The sequence below is a fragment of the Oncorhynchus kisutch genome, linkage group LG15 (assembly GCF_002021735.2).
Source record: "Oncorhynchus kisutch isolate 150728-3 linkage group LG15, Okis_V2, whole genome shotgun sequence".
Taxonomy (NCBI): Eukaryota; Metazoa; Chordata; class Actinopteri; order Salmoniformes; family Salmonidae; genus Oncorhynchus; species Oncorhynchus kisutch.
Window position 1 is genome coordinate 85482978 of NC_034188.2, and position 18215 is coordinate 85501192.

At 45.0% G+C, this 18215-nt stretch overlaps 1 protein-coding gene across 1 annotated transcript; it reads right to left on the bottom strand.

Annotated features, from left to right (window-relative positions):
• Positions 1–1868: 1868 nt before the first annotated feature.
• Positions 1869–7091, bottom strand: LOC109906124 (extracellular calcium-sensing receptor-like). Its single transcript, XM_031791226.1, has 6 exons — positions 6850–7091; positions 6254–6554; positions 5368–6156; positions 4930–5157; positions 4574–4697; positions 1869–4434 (listed from the first exon to the last, which is right to left on the bottom strand). The coding sequence occupies exons 1-6, from the start codon at positions 7065–7067 to the stop codon at positions 3518–3520; spliced, it is 2577 nt and encodes an 858-aa protein (XP_031647086.1). The 5' UTR covers positions 7068–7091; the 3' UTR covers positions 1869–3517.
• Positions 7092–18215: the final 11124 nt, after the last annotated feature.

Here is an 18215-nt window from a genome sequence, read left to right on the forward strand (position 1 = left end):
GGGATAAAGGTGATCCAGAATGCAAAGAATATGAGCATGCTGAATGTGATGAATTTGGCCTCATTGAAGTTATCAGGCAGCTTTCGAGCCAGAAAAGCAGCATGAAGCACAAGACAGCCAGGAGTCCTATATCCACTGGCACCTGCAATGAAGAATGGGTTGTTTACATTAGGGACCAATGTGACACAATCAACTACACTGTATACTGTTATGCATTTACAGAATTCTGTGTCAATACCAAGGAGCTGTTGTTGATAGTATGTTGCCTGTCTGCAGGTAGCGAGGCATCAAAGAGACCAACAGTAACTCACTCCACACTTCCATCCTCCTTCGGCTGCCAGTTGACAATGTTACACTTGGCAGTCACGTCCAAATTCTCCTTGAAATACACTTCCTCACCCTCCTTTGTCTTGAAACACTTTTTTCATAAGCTTGAGAATATTATCACCACTAATACCACTACCACAAGGCCAACAACGTATACTACTACCACTAGGCCTACTACCACTACTACTACTACCACTACGACCACTAGGCCTACTACCACTACTACTACTACTACTACTACTACTACTACTACTACTACTACTACTACCCCTAGGCCTACTACCACTTCTACTACTACTACTACTACCACTAGGCCTACTACCACTACTACTACTACTACTACTACTACTACTACTACTACTACTACTACTACTACTACCACTAGGCCTACTACCACTTCTACTACCACTACTACCACTACTACCACTAGGCCTACTACTACTACTCCTCCTACTACTACTACTACCACTAGGCCTACTACCACTTCTACTACCACTACTACCACTACTACCAATAGGCCTACTACCACTACTACTACTACTACTACTACTACTACCACTAGGCCTACTACCACTACTACTACCACTACTACCACTACGACCACTAGGCCTACTACCACTACTACTACCACTAAGCCTACTACCACTACTACTACCACTAGGCCTACTACTACCACTTCTACTACCACTACTACCACTAGGCCTACTACCACTACTACTACTACTACTACTACTACTACTACCACTAGGCCTACTACCACTACTACTACCACTACGACCACTACGACCACTAGGCCTACTACCACTACTACTACCACTAGGCCTACTACCACTACTACTATCACTAGGCCTACTACCACTACTACTATCACTAGGCCTACTACTACTACTTATTCTACCACTACTACCACTAGGCCTACTACCACTAGGCCTACTACCACTACTACTACTTCCACTGCTACTCCTCCTCCTCTTCCTCCTCCCCCTCTCGTGAAAAAATATTCTTTGACTGTCTCCATAAGAGAACCCTATTTTACGCCGCTGCTACTCTCTGTTGTCATCATGTATGCATAGTCACTTTAATAACTCTACCTAAATGTACATATTAGCTCACACATTGAGGCAATATAATACACATTGACATTGACTCTGTACCTGTACCTGTACCTGTACCCCCCTGTATATAGTCTCACTATATAGTCTCACTATTGTTATTGTACTGCTGCTCTTTAAATACTTGTTCATTTTATTTCTTATTCTTATCTGTATTTCTTTAAACTGTATTGTTGGTTAGGAACTCGTAAGTAAGCATTTCACTGTAAGGTCCAGACCAGTTGAATTCAGCGCATGTGACTAATACAATTTGATTTGATTTGATTTACTATTACTATTGTTTCTACTACTACTACTACTACATACAGATACATTTGGCCAGCTGAAGCAAGTCACACAATTCATAGAAGATTATCATTCTAGCGTTTTCATTTATTTGTGTATTTCTCTAGCGCTGTGATAATTCAAGCAAGACTGGAGATCTAGAGATATTAGACAGCTGAATTGTTTATTACAACCACTGTAATATTACATGAAGGGTAGCCAATACATTACACGATACATGGAAAATACACATATATTCTTTATAACACATTTCACTGAGGCCTTGCTATGTGTTGATGGTGGTATGAATGCCACATGCCCATTGGTGTATTGACACACATTGGGTTGTGGCCCACAGGCCTATGAGGAGAGGTTTAAGAGGTCAATGTTGTTTTTGATGAGATAGTAGACCATGCTTGTCCAGAGCAGGCCTGTGAAACAGAGGCTCAGTAAGGGGCTTGTGTGTGGGCTCCTGATCTGGACCTGGACTGGACAGCAGCAGTCACTGAGGGGGTCACTGAGGGGGTCACTGAGGGGGTCACTGAGGGGGCCTGTGGAAGCACAGCAGGCTGTCAGTGGCCGCTGGGGTAGAGCAGTGAGAAACATAGTCAAAATAATACATTTTCTTTCTGCTTCATTATTGTCTTGACTTTCATAATGTGCGACCACACCCATGTAGATATGGCTGCTTGGCATAATGTGCGACCACACCCATGTAGATATGGGTGCTTGGCATAATGTGCGACCACACCCATGTAGATATGGCTGCTTGGCATAATGTGCTGTTGGATGTTTGTTCAGGACTTTTTGTACTTATTGAACATCTATGTACCCATGAAAGATCTTGTCCACCAGCCGGCTCTTTCTCTTTCAAACCATCTCTCACAATGTCTCATGAAGAGACAGTAATGGAGCCTATGGCAGGAGCGGATTTACATTGGCTGATATCTCAGTCCATCACCATCCAACGTAACCCTTAGAACCTTCCCTCTACAAACAAATTAGGCTAAACAAGGAAGTGAGTTCGGGAAATCAGGAAGAATGCACGTAGTTCTCACATGTAAACTTCATATTTTGCTCCTTTGCACATTCATCATCTGCACATCTATCACTCTAGTGTTTAATTGCTATATTGTCATTATGTATCTACTGTGGCATATTTATTGCCTTACCTCCCTTATCCTACATCATTTGCACACACTGTATTGTATTATTGACTCCATGTTTGTTTATTCCATGTGTAACTCTCTGTGTTGTTGTTTGTGTCGCACTGCTTTGCTTTATCTTGGCCAGGTCGCATTTGTAAATGAGCACCTCATCTCAACTAGTCTACCTGGTTAAATGAAGGTGAAATAAATAAAATAAGAAATAAGCCCAAACTCAGAATCAGTTGGGGCTTCCTAAAAGTCCAATGATCATTGTGAGGTTTTCTGCAGTTTTCATAGTCAAACTGTAGCAGGCTCTCTCTATCCTTGATTTGAACCCTTCCCCTTTCAAGTCCCACTTCATTGCACAGTGTTTCCAGGCTCTATTTTTTGGTATCAATTGAGCCTGTGGATGAGTTTAACCCATGATTGACTTAGATATGATGTGTCTGGGGATGAGTTTAACCCATGACTGACTTAGATATGATGTGTCTGGGGATGAGTATAACCCATGATTGACTTAGATATGATGTGTCTGGGGATGAGTATAACCCATGATTGACTTAGATATGATGTGTCTGTGTTTATTATAGAAAGACTTTGAATAAGCCAATGGTCAGTATTCATCCTAAAGGGCTTTGGTTGACGCCTTTCCCAAAATATGTTTCTTTAATATCGTATATCATTGGATGTCTTCCCCATCATATGTTTCTTGGTGTTTTGCTCTGGCCTCAGCAATATAATGAAACATTTAGGAGCAAAAATGCAGAAAAGTAAACCAAAACTGGAGGCAAGAATAGCAAAGATCTCCACAGCTACAGTGAACTTCCCAGGAGAGCTGACATAAGCTGGGATAAAGGTGATCCAGACAGCACAGAATATGAGCATGCTGAAGGTGATGAATTTGGCCTCATTGAAGTTATCAGGCAGCTTTCGAGCCAGAAAAGCCAGCACAAAGCACAAGAGAGCCAGGAGTCCTATATACCCCAACACAGCCCAGAAACCAATAGCTGAACCCACATCACACTCTAGAATGACCTTTTCCTTATAGGTCTTCATGTTCTTGTAGGGGAAAGGAGGGGAGACTGTTAGCCAAAGTACACAGATCAGGACCTGTATGAGAGTGAAAGCAAGAACACTGAGTCTCTGCTGTGGAGGACCAAACCATTTCATGATATTACTGGCTGGAAGTGTAGCCCTGAAGGCCATCAAAACCACTATTGTTTTCCCCAGAACACAAGACATGCAGAGGACGAAGGTGATCCCAAATGCTGTGTGGCGCAGTGAACAGGACCACTCAGAGGGCCGGCCGATGAAAGTAAGAGAACACAGAAAACACAGAGTCAAGAAGAAGAGCAGCAGGAAGCTCAGCTCAGAGTTGTTGGCTCTGACAATGGGAGTGTCCTTGTGAATTGAAAACACAACAGCTACCAGAGTAGTAACACCGGATCCCAGTAAGGAGAAAAACACCAGAACTATGCCCATCATTTCTTCATAGGAGAGAAATTCAACTGGTTTCAACACACAGCGGTCCCTTTTTTCATTGGACCAATACTCCAAGTCACATCGATAGCAGCCGTTAGAATCTGTAAAAGGATTAGAACGTCATTCATTCTATGAATCAGTGTGTCACTGTGTCATGTGTTTTTTGATATCTATTAGTCCTGTTGGGTAGTGACAGAACTTGAAAGTATTGAAGGTAGCAATAAATGCATTATATATTACCTGTGATATTACTGATCTCTCCCTCCGCACATGGTACACAGTCATAACAGCATACAGGCTTTCCTTTCTGTACAGCCTTACGAGTGCCTGTGGGACAGCTCTCACTGCACACTGATGCAGGTGCCTGTAGAGAAATACAACATGTCTGAATATTGGTGTATTTTATATGAATAAACGTGCAGAAATGTTTTAATGTCACTACTTGTGGAAGATATATTACCAATGCAAAAGAAAATAATTGAGATAGACTATGTGGATTATGTAAATATTATAGAATGAATGTTTTACATTTGCAGTGGTTTGAGGTATGCATGTGCTATGCTTTTGCAACATAGTCAACATGTATTTAGTCCTACCTCTGCCTGGCCCCCTGCCCAGACCAGTTTTCCCTTGTTGAAGTTAATGCGCTGTTCAGGGGGCATCGAGGAATCATACAGCCCAACAACATGGAACTGCAGGGTCCCATCCTCCTCCTGCTGCCAGTTCACTAGGTCGTAGCACGCCACCACATCTCCGTTATCATCAAACCAGATCTCCTCTCCTGTCTTTACTCTAAACCTCACCTCCTTCAGGTACTGTAGCACCTGCTCAACAACATGGGGAGAGAGAGGGGGGGGGAGAGAGAGAGGGGGGGGGAGAGAGAGAGAGACACAGAGAGAGAGAGAGAGAGACACAGAGAGGGAAACACACAGGGAGAGAGACACAGAGAGGGAAACATGCAGGGAGAGACACAGATAGTGGAATGATTCATAAGATATGTTATTTATGTTTTGTCGTATCTGGAGCTTGCTCACCTGCTGTGGTTTGTAGACTGGTCTTTTGCCGCTGTCTGTGTTATTCTTTATGTCTGTCATTAGGTTGTGCAGAGCATGTGCAATCGCATATACAGCTGTGTATACTTTATTGGGTATTCTCAGCTCTGACATGTCAGTGTATTGGTTATTCAGCTTTGCTAAGCTCTCTGTTCCTGTGCACAGCGTGCTGCTGCCCCCCTCGAACGAGCACTGGAACACAGTCTCCCAGAACTCCCTGAGCAGGGTGTTGTCTGGCGCCTGGGAGGGGTGCACCTTGTCTAGGAACCCCTCCAGACCATCCAGCCTGGCATTCCTGATGGCAAAGCCAACCGCTCCCCTCAGGAAGCCGTAGGCCTTGTTCTCCGTCAGCATTCTGGCTGTGATCCAGGCCTCGCTGCCCACCCACTGCAGCCCTGGATCTCCCTCCAGGGCCATCTCATTCATCAGGGGAACGATGTCCCCCAAGCCCATGAACAGTACCACCACCCTGGCTGTGGCCCTCCGGATGACCTTGACGACTTCCAGGAGCTTCTCTCTGGGATCTGTGCGATGGATGGACTCTTGGTACTCTACACAGACCCCTTCATGCCACGCTGCCTCCATGAATGTGGCCATGCCGTTGTTTCCATAGTCATTGTTGCTGTTCACCACTCCCACCCAGTTCCATCCAAAGTGTTTGACCAGCTTTGCCAGGGCTCTGCTCTGGTAGAAGTCACTGGGGATGGTTCTGAAGAAGGAGGGGAACTTTTTTTTGTTACTCAGACAAGCACAGGTGGCAAAGTGGCTGATCTGTGTGGAAGAAACGGGAAGATTTGAATTGATCTTTCAAACATAGCTGACATTGATGAAACTACCTCTAAAGAGCCACAACCAGAAGGTGTCTCACCACAGGGATGCTGAATGGTCCGACCAGGGATGATATTCCGATGGTGGATGTGGAGCTTGACTCCCCAACAATACCCAACACGGCTGGAGATCTGGAACAGGAGGATGGGTCTCCCAGGCTGTCCTCAGGCCCAGGGCTGTTCATCAGGGCCAGGGCTGAGTGGATGGCCAGGGGGGCATAGCTACAGGAGTCATAGACCTGGTAACCCAGAGACAGCCCTGGGAGCAGATCACTGCTGTTGTTGATCTCCTCCAGGGCAAAGATCAGGGTCTGTGCAAACTGGAACTCACGTTGGTTGATACTAGACAGCGGTAACAAACCAAAAATAAGTTAGTTGAAGCCAGGAATCGCAAATGCCATAAATCACATACGCCAGCAAAACTGATATACTCGTTCGAGTTGAGTTGAGTATTGTGTTTAGTATAACAGAAAAAATTTGTATACTTGTTTTGTCCCCCCAAAAATGCATAAATCATTTACAAAAGTGTTATTAAGCACTGTGCCTAATTTCAGTGAGATACAAAAAAAATATATCTTGATGAGAAATATTCCCTAACAGCTAAAAGTTCCCACAAACAGTTTTTTTCAACACATACCTGATACAGGGTGTTTTCTCTGGTCTGGAGGTGAATGAATGGACCTTGAAGAGGGCATTCCTATGTAGAGGGAACACTGCCCCAATGTTGATGTCCCCCTCGGCAGACAGGAGAGGCAGAGCGGGTTGGCCCAGCAGAGAGCAGATTGGTGCAGGAGCAGCCATACCTCTGATCACCACCACCAGCAGCCGGAGAACCACTCCTGTACTCAGTGCCATGCCAGCCTTCAGCAGGGCAGCTGTGTCTGTGAGGGCAGACAGAAGGGTTCCTCTTTTATAGAGGTGAAAGTGCCTCGTAAGAAGCTGGAACTGCCCATACACTCCCTCTCAACGAGTGGGATGTGGTTCTAGTGTTTATTGTGTCCCCGGGGTACAGGATGAGAGAGGGAGGTGGGATAGAGATAGAGGCTGGGTTACGCTGCTAATTTGAGCAAGCAGTGGATAGATAGTGCAGCCTCTGTCAGTATCCCAACTCCCTCTCACAAGGTTTTTGTCTAGCTCATGGTTTGTACGTAACCTGATGGTCGCAAAGAAGGCCCTGATTGGTGAACCACTGATTCAGCTCTTTGTCTTTTGGTAATCCTAGGGACAAGCCCACACAGTGTTTTTAACATAGTGTTTTCAAACATATTTGACACACTTCAACAGACTGTACCATTCAAACGTTTGGACACAACTACATATTCAAGGCCTTTTGTTTATTTTTTAATATTTTCTACATTTTTTTATAATATTGAAGACATCAAAACTATGAAATTACACGGAATCATGTAGTAACCAAAAAAAGTGTTAAACAATATATTTTATATTTGAGGTTCTTCAAAGTAGCCAACCTTTGCCAGTTGTTTATTTGGCTCCTGAGTGGCGCAGCGGTCTAAGGCCCTGCGTTACAGAGCAGGAGGTGTCACTACAGTCCCTGGTTTGATTCCAGGCTATATCACATCTGGCTGTGATTGGGAGTCCCATTTGGCAATGAGTCCCATTGGGAGTCCCATTGGGCAATGAGTCCCATTGGGAGTCCCATTGGGCAATGCAAGAAGCTTAGATATGCATATAGATAGAAAGCACACTAAAGTTTCCAAAACTGATAAAATAATGTCTGTGAGTATAACAGACCTAATATGGCAAGCGAAAACCTGAGGACAATCAATCCAGAAATAACTTTTTTGAGCTCACCACTGAATACAATGGCTGGGAATGGGAATATAAAAGGAAGACCTCTCAGATTGCAGTTCCTAGGGCTTCCAATAGATGTTAACAGTCTTAAGAAAGAGTTTCAGTTGAAAAATTAGCTAAAATTTGAAGTATTAGTAATTGGCTCCCATTTTGGCTGTAGTGTTTGTTGCTGTCACGTTCTGACCATTGTTCTTGTGTGTTTTCCTTGTTTTAGTGTTGGTCAGGATGTGAGCTGCGTGGGCATTCTATGTTGTGTGTCTGGTTTGTCTTTTTCTATGTCTGGCCTGATATGGTTCTCAATCAGAGGCAGGTGTTAGTCATTGTCTCTGATTGGGAACCATATTTAGGTAGCCTGTTTTGTGTTGGGATTTGTGGGTGGTTGTTTCCTGTCTTTGTGTTTTATGCACCAGTTAGGACTGTTTCGGTTTTCACGTTTATTGTTTTGTATCCTGTTCATGTTTGAGTTACCTTATTAAATTAACATGAACTCTAACCACGCTGCATTTTGGTCCGCCTCTCCTTCCCAGGAAGAAAGCCGTTACAGAACCACCCGCCACAACAGGACCAAGAAGCGTGGTAACAGGCAGCGGCAGCAGGAGAAGCAGCCAGCATCAGAAGACTCATGGACATGGGAGGACGAGTTGGACAGAAAAGGACCCTGGGCAGAGCCAGGTGAATATCGCCGCCCCAAAGCAGAGCTGGAGGCAGCGAAAGCAGAGTGGCGGCATTACGAGGAGCAGGAGAGGCAGCGATGTCAGGATTTCGGGACATGGGAGCAGAATCTGGACTGTACAACTTGGGAAGAGATAAACAGGTGGGCGGTCTACCCTGGGAGAGTGCCGGAGCCCGCCTGCGATTCGATGGAGCAGTGCGAGGAAGGTTACAGGAGAATGAGGTTGGCGAAGCGAGCACGGCGGCGCGGTAGGAAGCCAGAGAGTCAGCCCCAAATATTTATTGGGGGAGGCACACAGGGAGTATGGCGAAGCCAGGTAGGAGACCTGCGCCAACTTCCTGTGCTTACCGGAGAGCGAGAGAGACCGGGCAGGCACCGTGTTAGGCTGTGGAGCGCACGGTGTCTCCAGTGCGGGTGCATAGCCCGGTGCGGTACATACCAGCTCCTCTTATCGGCCGGGCTAGAGTGGGCATCGAGCCAGGTAAGGTTGGGCAGGCTCGGTGCTCAAGAGCTCCAGTCCACCTGCACGGTCCGGTCTCTCCAGTGCCACCTACACGCACCAGCCCTCCGGTGACAGCCCCCCGCACCAGGCTTCCTGTGCGTGTCCAGAGCCCAGTACTCCCTGTTTCTCCTCCCCGCACTCGCCCTGAGGTGCGTGTCCTCGGCCCAGTACCACCAGTGCCGGCACCACGCATCAGGCCTATAGTGCGTCCCGCCTGTCCGGCGCTGCCAGAGTTTCCGCCCCTCAGTCCAGAGGCGCCAGAGCCCCTCTGTCCAGCACTGCCAGAGCCTTCCTCCTCTCCAGCACAGCCGGAGTCTCCCGCCTGTCTGGCGCTGCCAGAGCTTCCGCCCCTCAGTCCAGAGGCGCCAGAGCCCCTCAATCCAGAGGTGCCAGAGCCACTCAGTCCAGAGGCGCCAGAGCTCCTCTGCCCAGTGCTGCCAGAGCCTTCCTCCTCTCCAGTGTTGCCGGAGCTGCCCGTCTGCCCAGCGCTGCCTGGGCTGCCCGTCTGTCCAGAGCTGCTAGAGTCTCCCGTCTGTCCAGAGCTGCTAGAGTCTCCCGTCTGTCCAGAGCAGCTAGAGTCTCCCATCTGTCCAGAGCCGCTAGAGTCTCCCATCTGTCCAGAGCCGCTAGAGTCACCCGTCTGTCCAGAGCCGCTAGAGTCTCCCGTCTGTCCAGAGCCGCTAGAGTCTCCCGTCTGTCCAGAGCCGCTAGAGTCTCCCGTCTGTCCAGAACCGCTAGAGTCTCCCGTCTGTCCAGAGCCGCTAGAGTCTCCCATCTGTCCAGAGCCGCTAGAGCCGCCAGTCAGCATGGAGCCGCCAGAGCCACCAGTCAGCATGGAGCCGCCAGAGCCGCCAGTCAGCCAGGATCTGCCAGAGCCGCCAGTCAGCCAGGATCTGCCAGAGCCGCCAGTCAGCCAGTATCTGCCAGAGCCGCCAGTCAGCCAGGATCTGCCAGAGCCGCCAGTCAGCCAGGATCTGCCAGAGCCGCCAGTCCGCCTGAGCTACCCCTCGGTTCTGAGCTACCCCTTGGTCCTGAGCTACCCCTCGGTCCTGAGCTACCCCTCGGTCCTGAGCTACCCTTCGAGCTATCCAGTGGAGCCCTTTGTTAGGGTTCCTAGGCCAAGGTCAGCGGCGAGGGTCGCCACTCAAAGGACGCTACGGAGGTGGACTAAGACAATTATGGAGTGGGGTCCACGTCCAGCGCCAGAGCCGCCACCGCGGACAGATGCCCACCCAGACCCTCCCCTATAGGTTTAGGTTGTGCGGTCGGAGTTCGCACCTTGGGGAGGGGGTACTGTCACGTTCTGACCATAGTTCTTGTGTGTTTTCCTTGTTTTAGTGTTGGTCAGGACGTGAGCTGGGTGGGCATTCTATGTTGTGTGTCTGGTTTGTCTATTTCTATGTTTGGCCTGATATGGTTCTCAATCAGAGGCAGGTGTTAGTCATTGTCTCTGATTGGGAACCATATTTAGGTAGCCTGTTTTGTGTTGGGATTTGTGGGTGGTTGTTTCCTGTCTTTGTGTTTTATGCACCAGTTGGGACTGTTTCGGTTTTCACGTTTATTGTTTTGTATCCTGTTCATGTTTGAGTTACCTTATTAAATTAACATGAACTCTAACCACGCTGCGTTTTGGTCTGCCTCTCCTTCCCAGGAAGAAAGCCGTTACAGTTGCGTGTTCCGGTGAGGGCGTGCACTTCGTTTTTTATCTCCGGCAATTCTCTGTCTTAAATTGTATTGTTTATTTACATATTAGGGTACCTGATGATTGATTAGGAACGTTGTTTGATATGTTTGGAAGAAGTTTATTGGTAACTTACGGGATTCATTTGTATGCATTTTGAATGATGGAAACCGGTGGATTACTGAGTCAAGCGCACCAATGGGACATACTTTTTTGAGATATAAAGAAGGACTTTATCGAACAAAAGGACCATTTGTTATGTACCTGGGTGTCACGTGCTGGCCATAGAGAGGCTTTTTATTCTCTATTTTGGTTAGGCCAGGGTGTGACTAGGGTGGGCATTCTATGTCCTTTTTTCTATGTTTTGTATTTCTATGTCTTGGCCTGGTATGGTTCTCAATCTGGGACAGCTGTCTATCGTTGTCTCTAATTGAGAACAATACTTAGGTACCCTTTTCCCCCACCTGTTTTGTGGGCACAAAGCCCAAAGCTTCACGGTTTGGTTTTGTTCTTTGTTTTGTCGGCGTCATTTTTAATAAAAAGCAAATGTACGCTTACCATGCTGCACCTTGGTCCAGACCTTCAGCCAGCTGTGACACTGGGTCCCTTCTGATTGCAACCAGATGAAGATCGTCAAAGGGAAGTGATTTATTTTATCTCTATTTCTGACTTTCACGACGCCTCTGCTTGGTTGGAAAATGTATGTAATGCTCTTGTGTGCGGGGCGCAGTTCTCAGAAAATCGCATGGTGTGCATTCGCCATAAATGCTTTTTGAAATCTGATGAAATGAGGCTGGATTAACAAGAAGATACGCTTTTAAATGATGTATGACACTTCAGTTTTCATGAATGTTTAATATTCAGATTTCTGTCATTTGAATTTCGCGCTCTGCAATTTCACCGAGGTGGAATGCTAACTTCCCAATGATCCCTAAGGAATTAAATGACTTGCTTAGAGTTAATTAGGGCTAGCTGTCCCGCTAGAGGAACACAAGCCGACAACTTCCGGTGAAATTGGAGGGCTCGCAATTCAAATAAATATTCGTAATATAATATATTAACGAACATACAAGTGTCTTACATAATTTAAAAGCGTAACTTCTTGTTAATCTAACTGCGTTGTCAGATTTCAATAAGGCTTTACGGCGAAAGTATCCATGCGATTGTCTGAAGACAGTGCCCCACATCAACATATTTTTCAACCAGCACAGGTTTCACAAAATCACAAATAGCGATTAAATAAATCACTTACATTTGAAGATCATCCTCTGTTTGCAATCCCATAGATAAAATGCTTCTTTATATCCCAAAAAGTCAGTTTAGTTGGCGCCACTGATTTCAGTAATCCACATGTTCCACATGCAGACAAAGGAGTCCAAAAAGCTAAAGCTAAACTTCGTCCAAACAAGTCAAAAGACATTTCTATTCATCCTCAGGTACTTAAAACGTAAATAAAATATTTCAAAAGGAAAGTAGTATGTTCAACAGGAAAGGAAAATTCGTAAGCGTGCTCCCTCTCCCTCGCTAGCCGAATTTACATGAGGTGGTATCCTAAGAAAAACTCAAAATACTTGTTTGTTTTTCTGAAAAAGATCCTGAAACCTCGAATAAAGACTGTTGACATCTAGTGGAAGCCATATCAATTGCAATCTGGGAGACGGATACACATAGAAACAATAGGTTTACATAATAAGAGCCTGGGAGCTCAAAAAAAAAAAATTCTGTTCTGATTTTCTTCAGATTTTTGCCTGACATATCAATTTTGTTAAAGTCTCAGACATTTTTCAATATTTTCGGAAACTTCAAAGTGTTTTCTATCCAATGCTACCAATTATATGCATATCCTGGCTTCTGGGCCTGAGTAACAGGCAGTTTACTTTGGGCACGTCAATCAGTCGGAAATTCAGGAAACTAGACCCTATCTCAGAGAGGTTTTAAAAATAAAACAATTGTGTTTTAAATGGCCTTGACAGCTTTTTCCCACTCTTGTCATTCTCTCATCCATCTTCATGAGCTTTTCCAACAGTCTTGAAGGAGTTCCCACATACGTTGAGCACGTGTTGGCTGCTTCTCCTTCGCTCTGCATTCGAACTCATCCCAAACCATCTCAATTGGGTTGTGGGGTGATTGTGGAGGTCAGGTCATCTAATGCAGCACTCCATCACTCTCCTTGGTCAAATAGCCTTTACACAGACTGTTTTGGGTTATTGTCCTGTTGAAAAACAAATGATAGACCCACTAAGTGCCAACCAGATGGGATGGAGTATCACTGGGATGGGGCATCAATGCTTCACGGAGGGAACCACACATATAGAGATCATTCATTCACCTACTCTGCATCTCACAAAGACAGTGGTTGGAACCAAACATCTCAAATTTGGACTCATCAGACCAAATGACAGATTTCCACCGGTCTACTGTCCATTGCTCGTGCTTCTTGGCCTAAGCAAGTCTATTCATCTGGTTTGTGTCCTTTAGTTCTAGCAGCAATTCGACCATGAAGGCCTGATTCACACGGTCTACTCTGAACAGTTGATGTTGAGATGTGTCTGTTACGTGAGTGAACTCCATGAAGCATTTATTTGGCTGCAATTTCCGAGGCTGGTAATTCTAATGAACTTATCCTCTGCAGCAGAGGTAACTCTGGGTCTTCCTCTCCTGTGGTGGGCCTCATGAGAGCCAGTTTCATCATAGCGCTTGATGGTTGTTGCAAATGATCCGTATTGACTAAAATTCATGTCTTAAAGTAATTATGGACTGTTGCTTCTCTTTGCTTATTTGAGCTGTTATTGTCATGATATGGACTTGGTCTTTACCCAAATAGGGCTATATTCTGTATTCCACCCCTACCATGTCACAATTTAACTGATTGTCTCAAATGCATAAAGAAGGAAATCAATTCCACAAATACAAGGAAAACATGTTAATTCAAATGGACTCCAGGTGACCACTTCATGAAGCTGGTGAAGAGAATACCAACAGTGTTCAAAGCTGTCATCAAGACAAAGGGTGGCTATTTTGAAGAATCGCAAATATAAAATATATTTTGATTTGTTTAACACTTTTTTTGGTTACTACATGATTCTAAATGTGTTACTTCATAGTTTTGATGCCTTCACTATAATTCTACAATGTAGAAAAGAGTAAAAATAAATAAAAACCCTTAAATGAGTAGGTGTGTCCAAACCTTTGACTGCTAAGGTACAGGTGAAGTCTGAAGTTTACATACACCTAGCCAAATACTAATTTTTTTCACTATTCCCTGTCTTAGATCAGTTAGGATCACCACTTTTTTCTGAAAGTGAAATGTCAGAATAATAGTAGAGAGAATGATTTATTGAGCTACATACAATACATTCTCATTTACAACCCAGCTTTAACTTCCTGACTGATGTCTTGCGATGTTGCTTCAATATATCCACATCATTTTCCCACCTCATGATGCCATCTATTTTTTGAAGTGCACCGGTCACTCCCGCAGCAAAGCACCCCCACAACATGATGTTGCCACCCCCGTGCTTCACGGTTGGGATGGTGTTCTTCGGCTTGCAAGCCTCCCCTTTTTTCCTCCAAACATAACGATGGTCATTATGGCCAAACAGTTCTATTTCTGTTTCATCAGACCATAGGACATTTCTCCAAAAAGTACAATCTTTGTCCCCATGCGGTTGTGGAACAGTGGCTGAGTGGCCTTTCAGGTGATGTCGATAGAGGACTCGTTTTACTGTGAGTATAGATACTTTTGTACCTGTTTCCTCCAGCCTCTTCACAAGGTCCTTTGCTGTTGGTCCTGTGCACTTTTAAATAGTGAATCATGCAAAGATGGCCAATATTTGACGGTATCTGTAAATTATACTGTGTCCCTGGAAGGGAAGCTGCTACTGTTATTGTTGTGTTAGAGGATGAGATGGGGGCCTTGAGGTGTTTCCTCCCCTGGGGCTGAACACTGTGGTATTAGCAGCAGCTCCTCTGTACCTGTAGAGAGTCATCTTACTGTGTGTGTGTGTGTGTGTGTGTGTGTGTGTGTGTGTGTGTGTGTGTGTGTGTGTGTGTGTTTGTTTGTGTGTGTTTGTTGGTGTGTGTGTGTGTTTGTTTAAGGTCCTGCATGTCTGCAGCAGGTAGTCTGTCTTCCTGTTTGTCTGTCTGTCTGTTTGTCGTCCTGCCCTGTGATTTTGTTTACACCCTAACACCTTGAGATAGCCTGACCATCTTCGACAACGTCCTCATGTTCATGTTTGAAAATCCATTATTTGACCAAAGGTAATAATCAATTCTCTTGTTGAATGTGATGTATTTAATTGCACACAACAGTAAAAACACACAAGTGACATTTGTTTATTAAGGTGGAAACATGCAGCAGCTGTTGTCCTCATAGATCATTACAGAACATTTGAGAAATACTGTCTCAGATAGTAGGCACTTTCTAAAATATGTTAAAAACATTATAATGTGATATGATATAATGTCATAATGTTATGTTATAACATACATCATTGGATGTCTTCCCCATTATATGTTTCTTGTTGTTTTGCTCCGGCCTCAGAATATAATGAAACATTTAGGAGCAAATACGCAGAACAGTAAACCAAAACTGGAGGCCAGAATAGCAAAGATCTCCACAGCTACAGTGAACAGGAGAGCTGAGACAAGCTGGGATAAAGGTGATCCAGAATGCACAGAATATGAGCATGCTGAAGGTGATGAATTTGGCCTCATTGAAGTTATCAGGCAGCTTTCGAGCCAGAAAAGCAGCATAAAGCACAAGACAGCCAGGAGTCCTATATCCACTGGCACCTGCAATGAAGAATGGGTTGTTTACATTAGGGAACAATGTGACACAATCAACTACACTGTATACTGTTATAAATGACAGCCGACAGCACCTAGCATGCATTTACAAAATTCTGTGTCAATACCAAGGAGCTGTTGTTGATAGTAGTATGTTGCCTGTCTGCAGGTAACGAGGCATCATAGAGACCCACAGTAACTCACGCCACACCGCCATCCTCCTTCGGCTACTACCACTACTACCACTAGGCCTACTACCACTAGGTCTACTACCACTACTACCACTAGGTCTACTACCACTACTACCACTATGCCTACTACCACAACAAATACTAAAACTTCCACTAATTCTACTAATACCACTAGGCCTATTACCACAACTACTAACACTACAACTAGTTCTACTACAACTAATACCACTAGGCCTACAACAACATCTACTACTACCACTACTGCTACAACCACTACTACTACCACCACTAGGTTCTACTTCCACTACTACTACTACTAGGCCTACTACCACAACTAACTCCACTACCACCATGTCTATTACCAGTACTACTACAACTACTACCACTACTACTACTAGAACTACTACCACTACTACTACTAGGCCTACTACCACTATTACTGCTACCACCAGACCTGTGTCCACTACTACAACTGCTACTACTACCACTAGGCCTACTACAACTACAAATACTACCACTACCACTAATACTACTAATACCACTATAGGCCTACTACCACCATTACTACCACTACTATTACTACTACCACTAGGTCTACAACCACTAGGCCAACTACCTCTACTATTACTACTACCACTAGGTCTACTACCACAAAGCCTACTACCACTACTACCACCAGGCCAACTACCTTTACTAACCCTACTACTACTAGGTCTACTACCACAACTACTATTACCTCTACTACTTCAACTAGGTATACTACCACAACTACTAATTCCACTTGCCCTACTACCACAACTACTACTACCACAACTGCTACTACCACTAGGTATACTACCAGAAAGCCTACTACCACTACCACCACAAGGTCTACTACCACAACTACTAATACCACATGGCCTACTACCAAAACTACAACTTACACTACTACTACAACTACTACTACCACTAGGTAAACTACCACTAGGCTTACTACAACTATCACCACTAGGTCTACTACCACAACTACCACTAGGGCTACTACCACTACGGCTACTACCACAACTACTACCAGGCCTACTACCACAACTACCACTAGGGCTACTATCACTAGGGCAACTACCACTAGGGCTACTTCCACTAGGGCTACTACCACAACTACTACTACCACCACAACTACTAATACAACTAGGGCTACTACCACTAGGGCTACTACCACAACTACTACTACCACTAGGTCTAGTACCACAACGACAATCACAACTACTACTAATACCACTAGGCCTAATACTACAACTACTACCAGCACTACCACTACTACTTCAAATACTACTACTACAAACAATACCACTATGGATACTACCACTACTACTACTACTACTACCACTAGTCCTACTAGGGTTACTACCACTAGGGCTACTACCACTAGGGCTACTACCACTACTACTACTACCACTAGGCCTACTACCACTACTACTACCACTACCACTAGGCCTACTACCTGTACTCCCACTATGACTACTACCACTACTACTACTACTACTACTACTACTACTACTACCACCACTACCGCTACTACTACTACTACTAATACTACCACAATTACTACTACTACCACTAGGCCTACTACCACTACTACTATTACTACCACTAGGCCTACTACCACAACTACTACTACTAGGCCTACTATCACTACTACTCCTACTACTACTACTAGGCCTACTACTACTACTAGGCCTACTACTACTACTACCACTAGGGCTACTACCACTCCAATACTACCACTACTACTACCACTACTACCACTAGGGCTACTACCACTAGGGCTACTACCACTAGGCCTACTACCACTACTACCACTAGGGCTACTACCACTACTCTACTACCACTACTACTACTTCTACTAGGCCCACTACCACTACTACTACCACTACCAATACTACTACTACTACTACTAGGCCCACTACCACTACTACTACTACTAGGCCTATGACCACTACTACCACTAGGGCTACTACTACCACTACTACTAGACCCACTACCACTACTATTACCACTACTGCCACTATGGCTACTACCACTACTACTACTACCACTAGGCCTACTAACACTACTACTACCACTACTACTACTACCACTAGGCCTACTACCACTACTACCATTAGGGCTACCACCACCACTACTACTACTACTACTACTACCACTAGGCCTACTACCACTACTAATTACACTACCACTAGGGCTACTAACACTACTACAACTAATACCACTAAGGCTACTACCACTACTACTAGGCCTACTACTGCTAGTAATGCTACCACTACTACTACCACTAGGCCTACAGCTACTACATCTACTTCTCCTCCTTCTCCTCCTC

Excerpts from the sequence above, each read along its gene's own strand:
- LOC109906124 (XM_031791226.1), bottom strand. The coding sequence starts at position 7,067 with ATGGCACTGAGTACAGGAGTGGTTCTCCGGCTGCTGGTGGTGGTGATC. Across the intron at positions 6,157-6,253 it reads GACCATTCAGCATCCCTGTG|ATCAGCCACTTTGCCACCTG; the intron begins GTGAGACACCTT and ends TCTTCCACACAG. Across the intron at positions 4,435-4,573 it reads AGAGATCAGTAATATCACAG|ATTCTAACGGCTGCTATCGA; the intron begins GTAATATATAAT and ends ATCCTTTTACAG.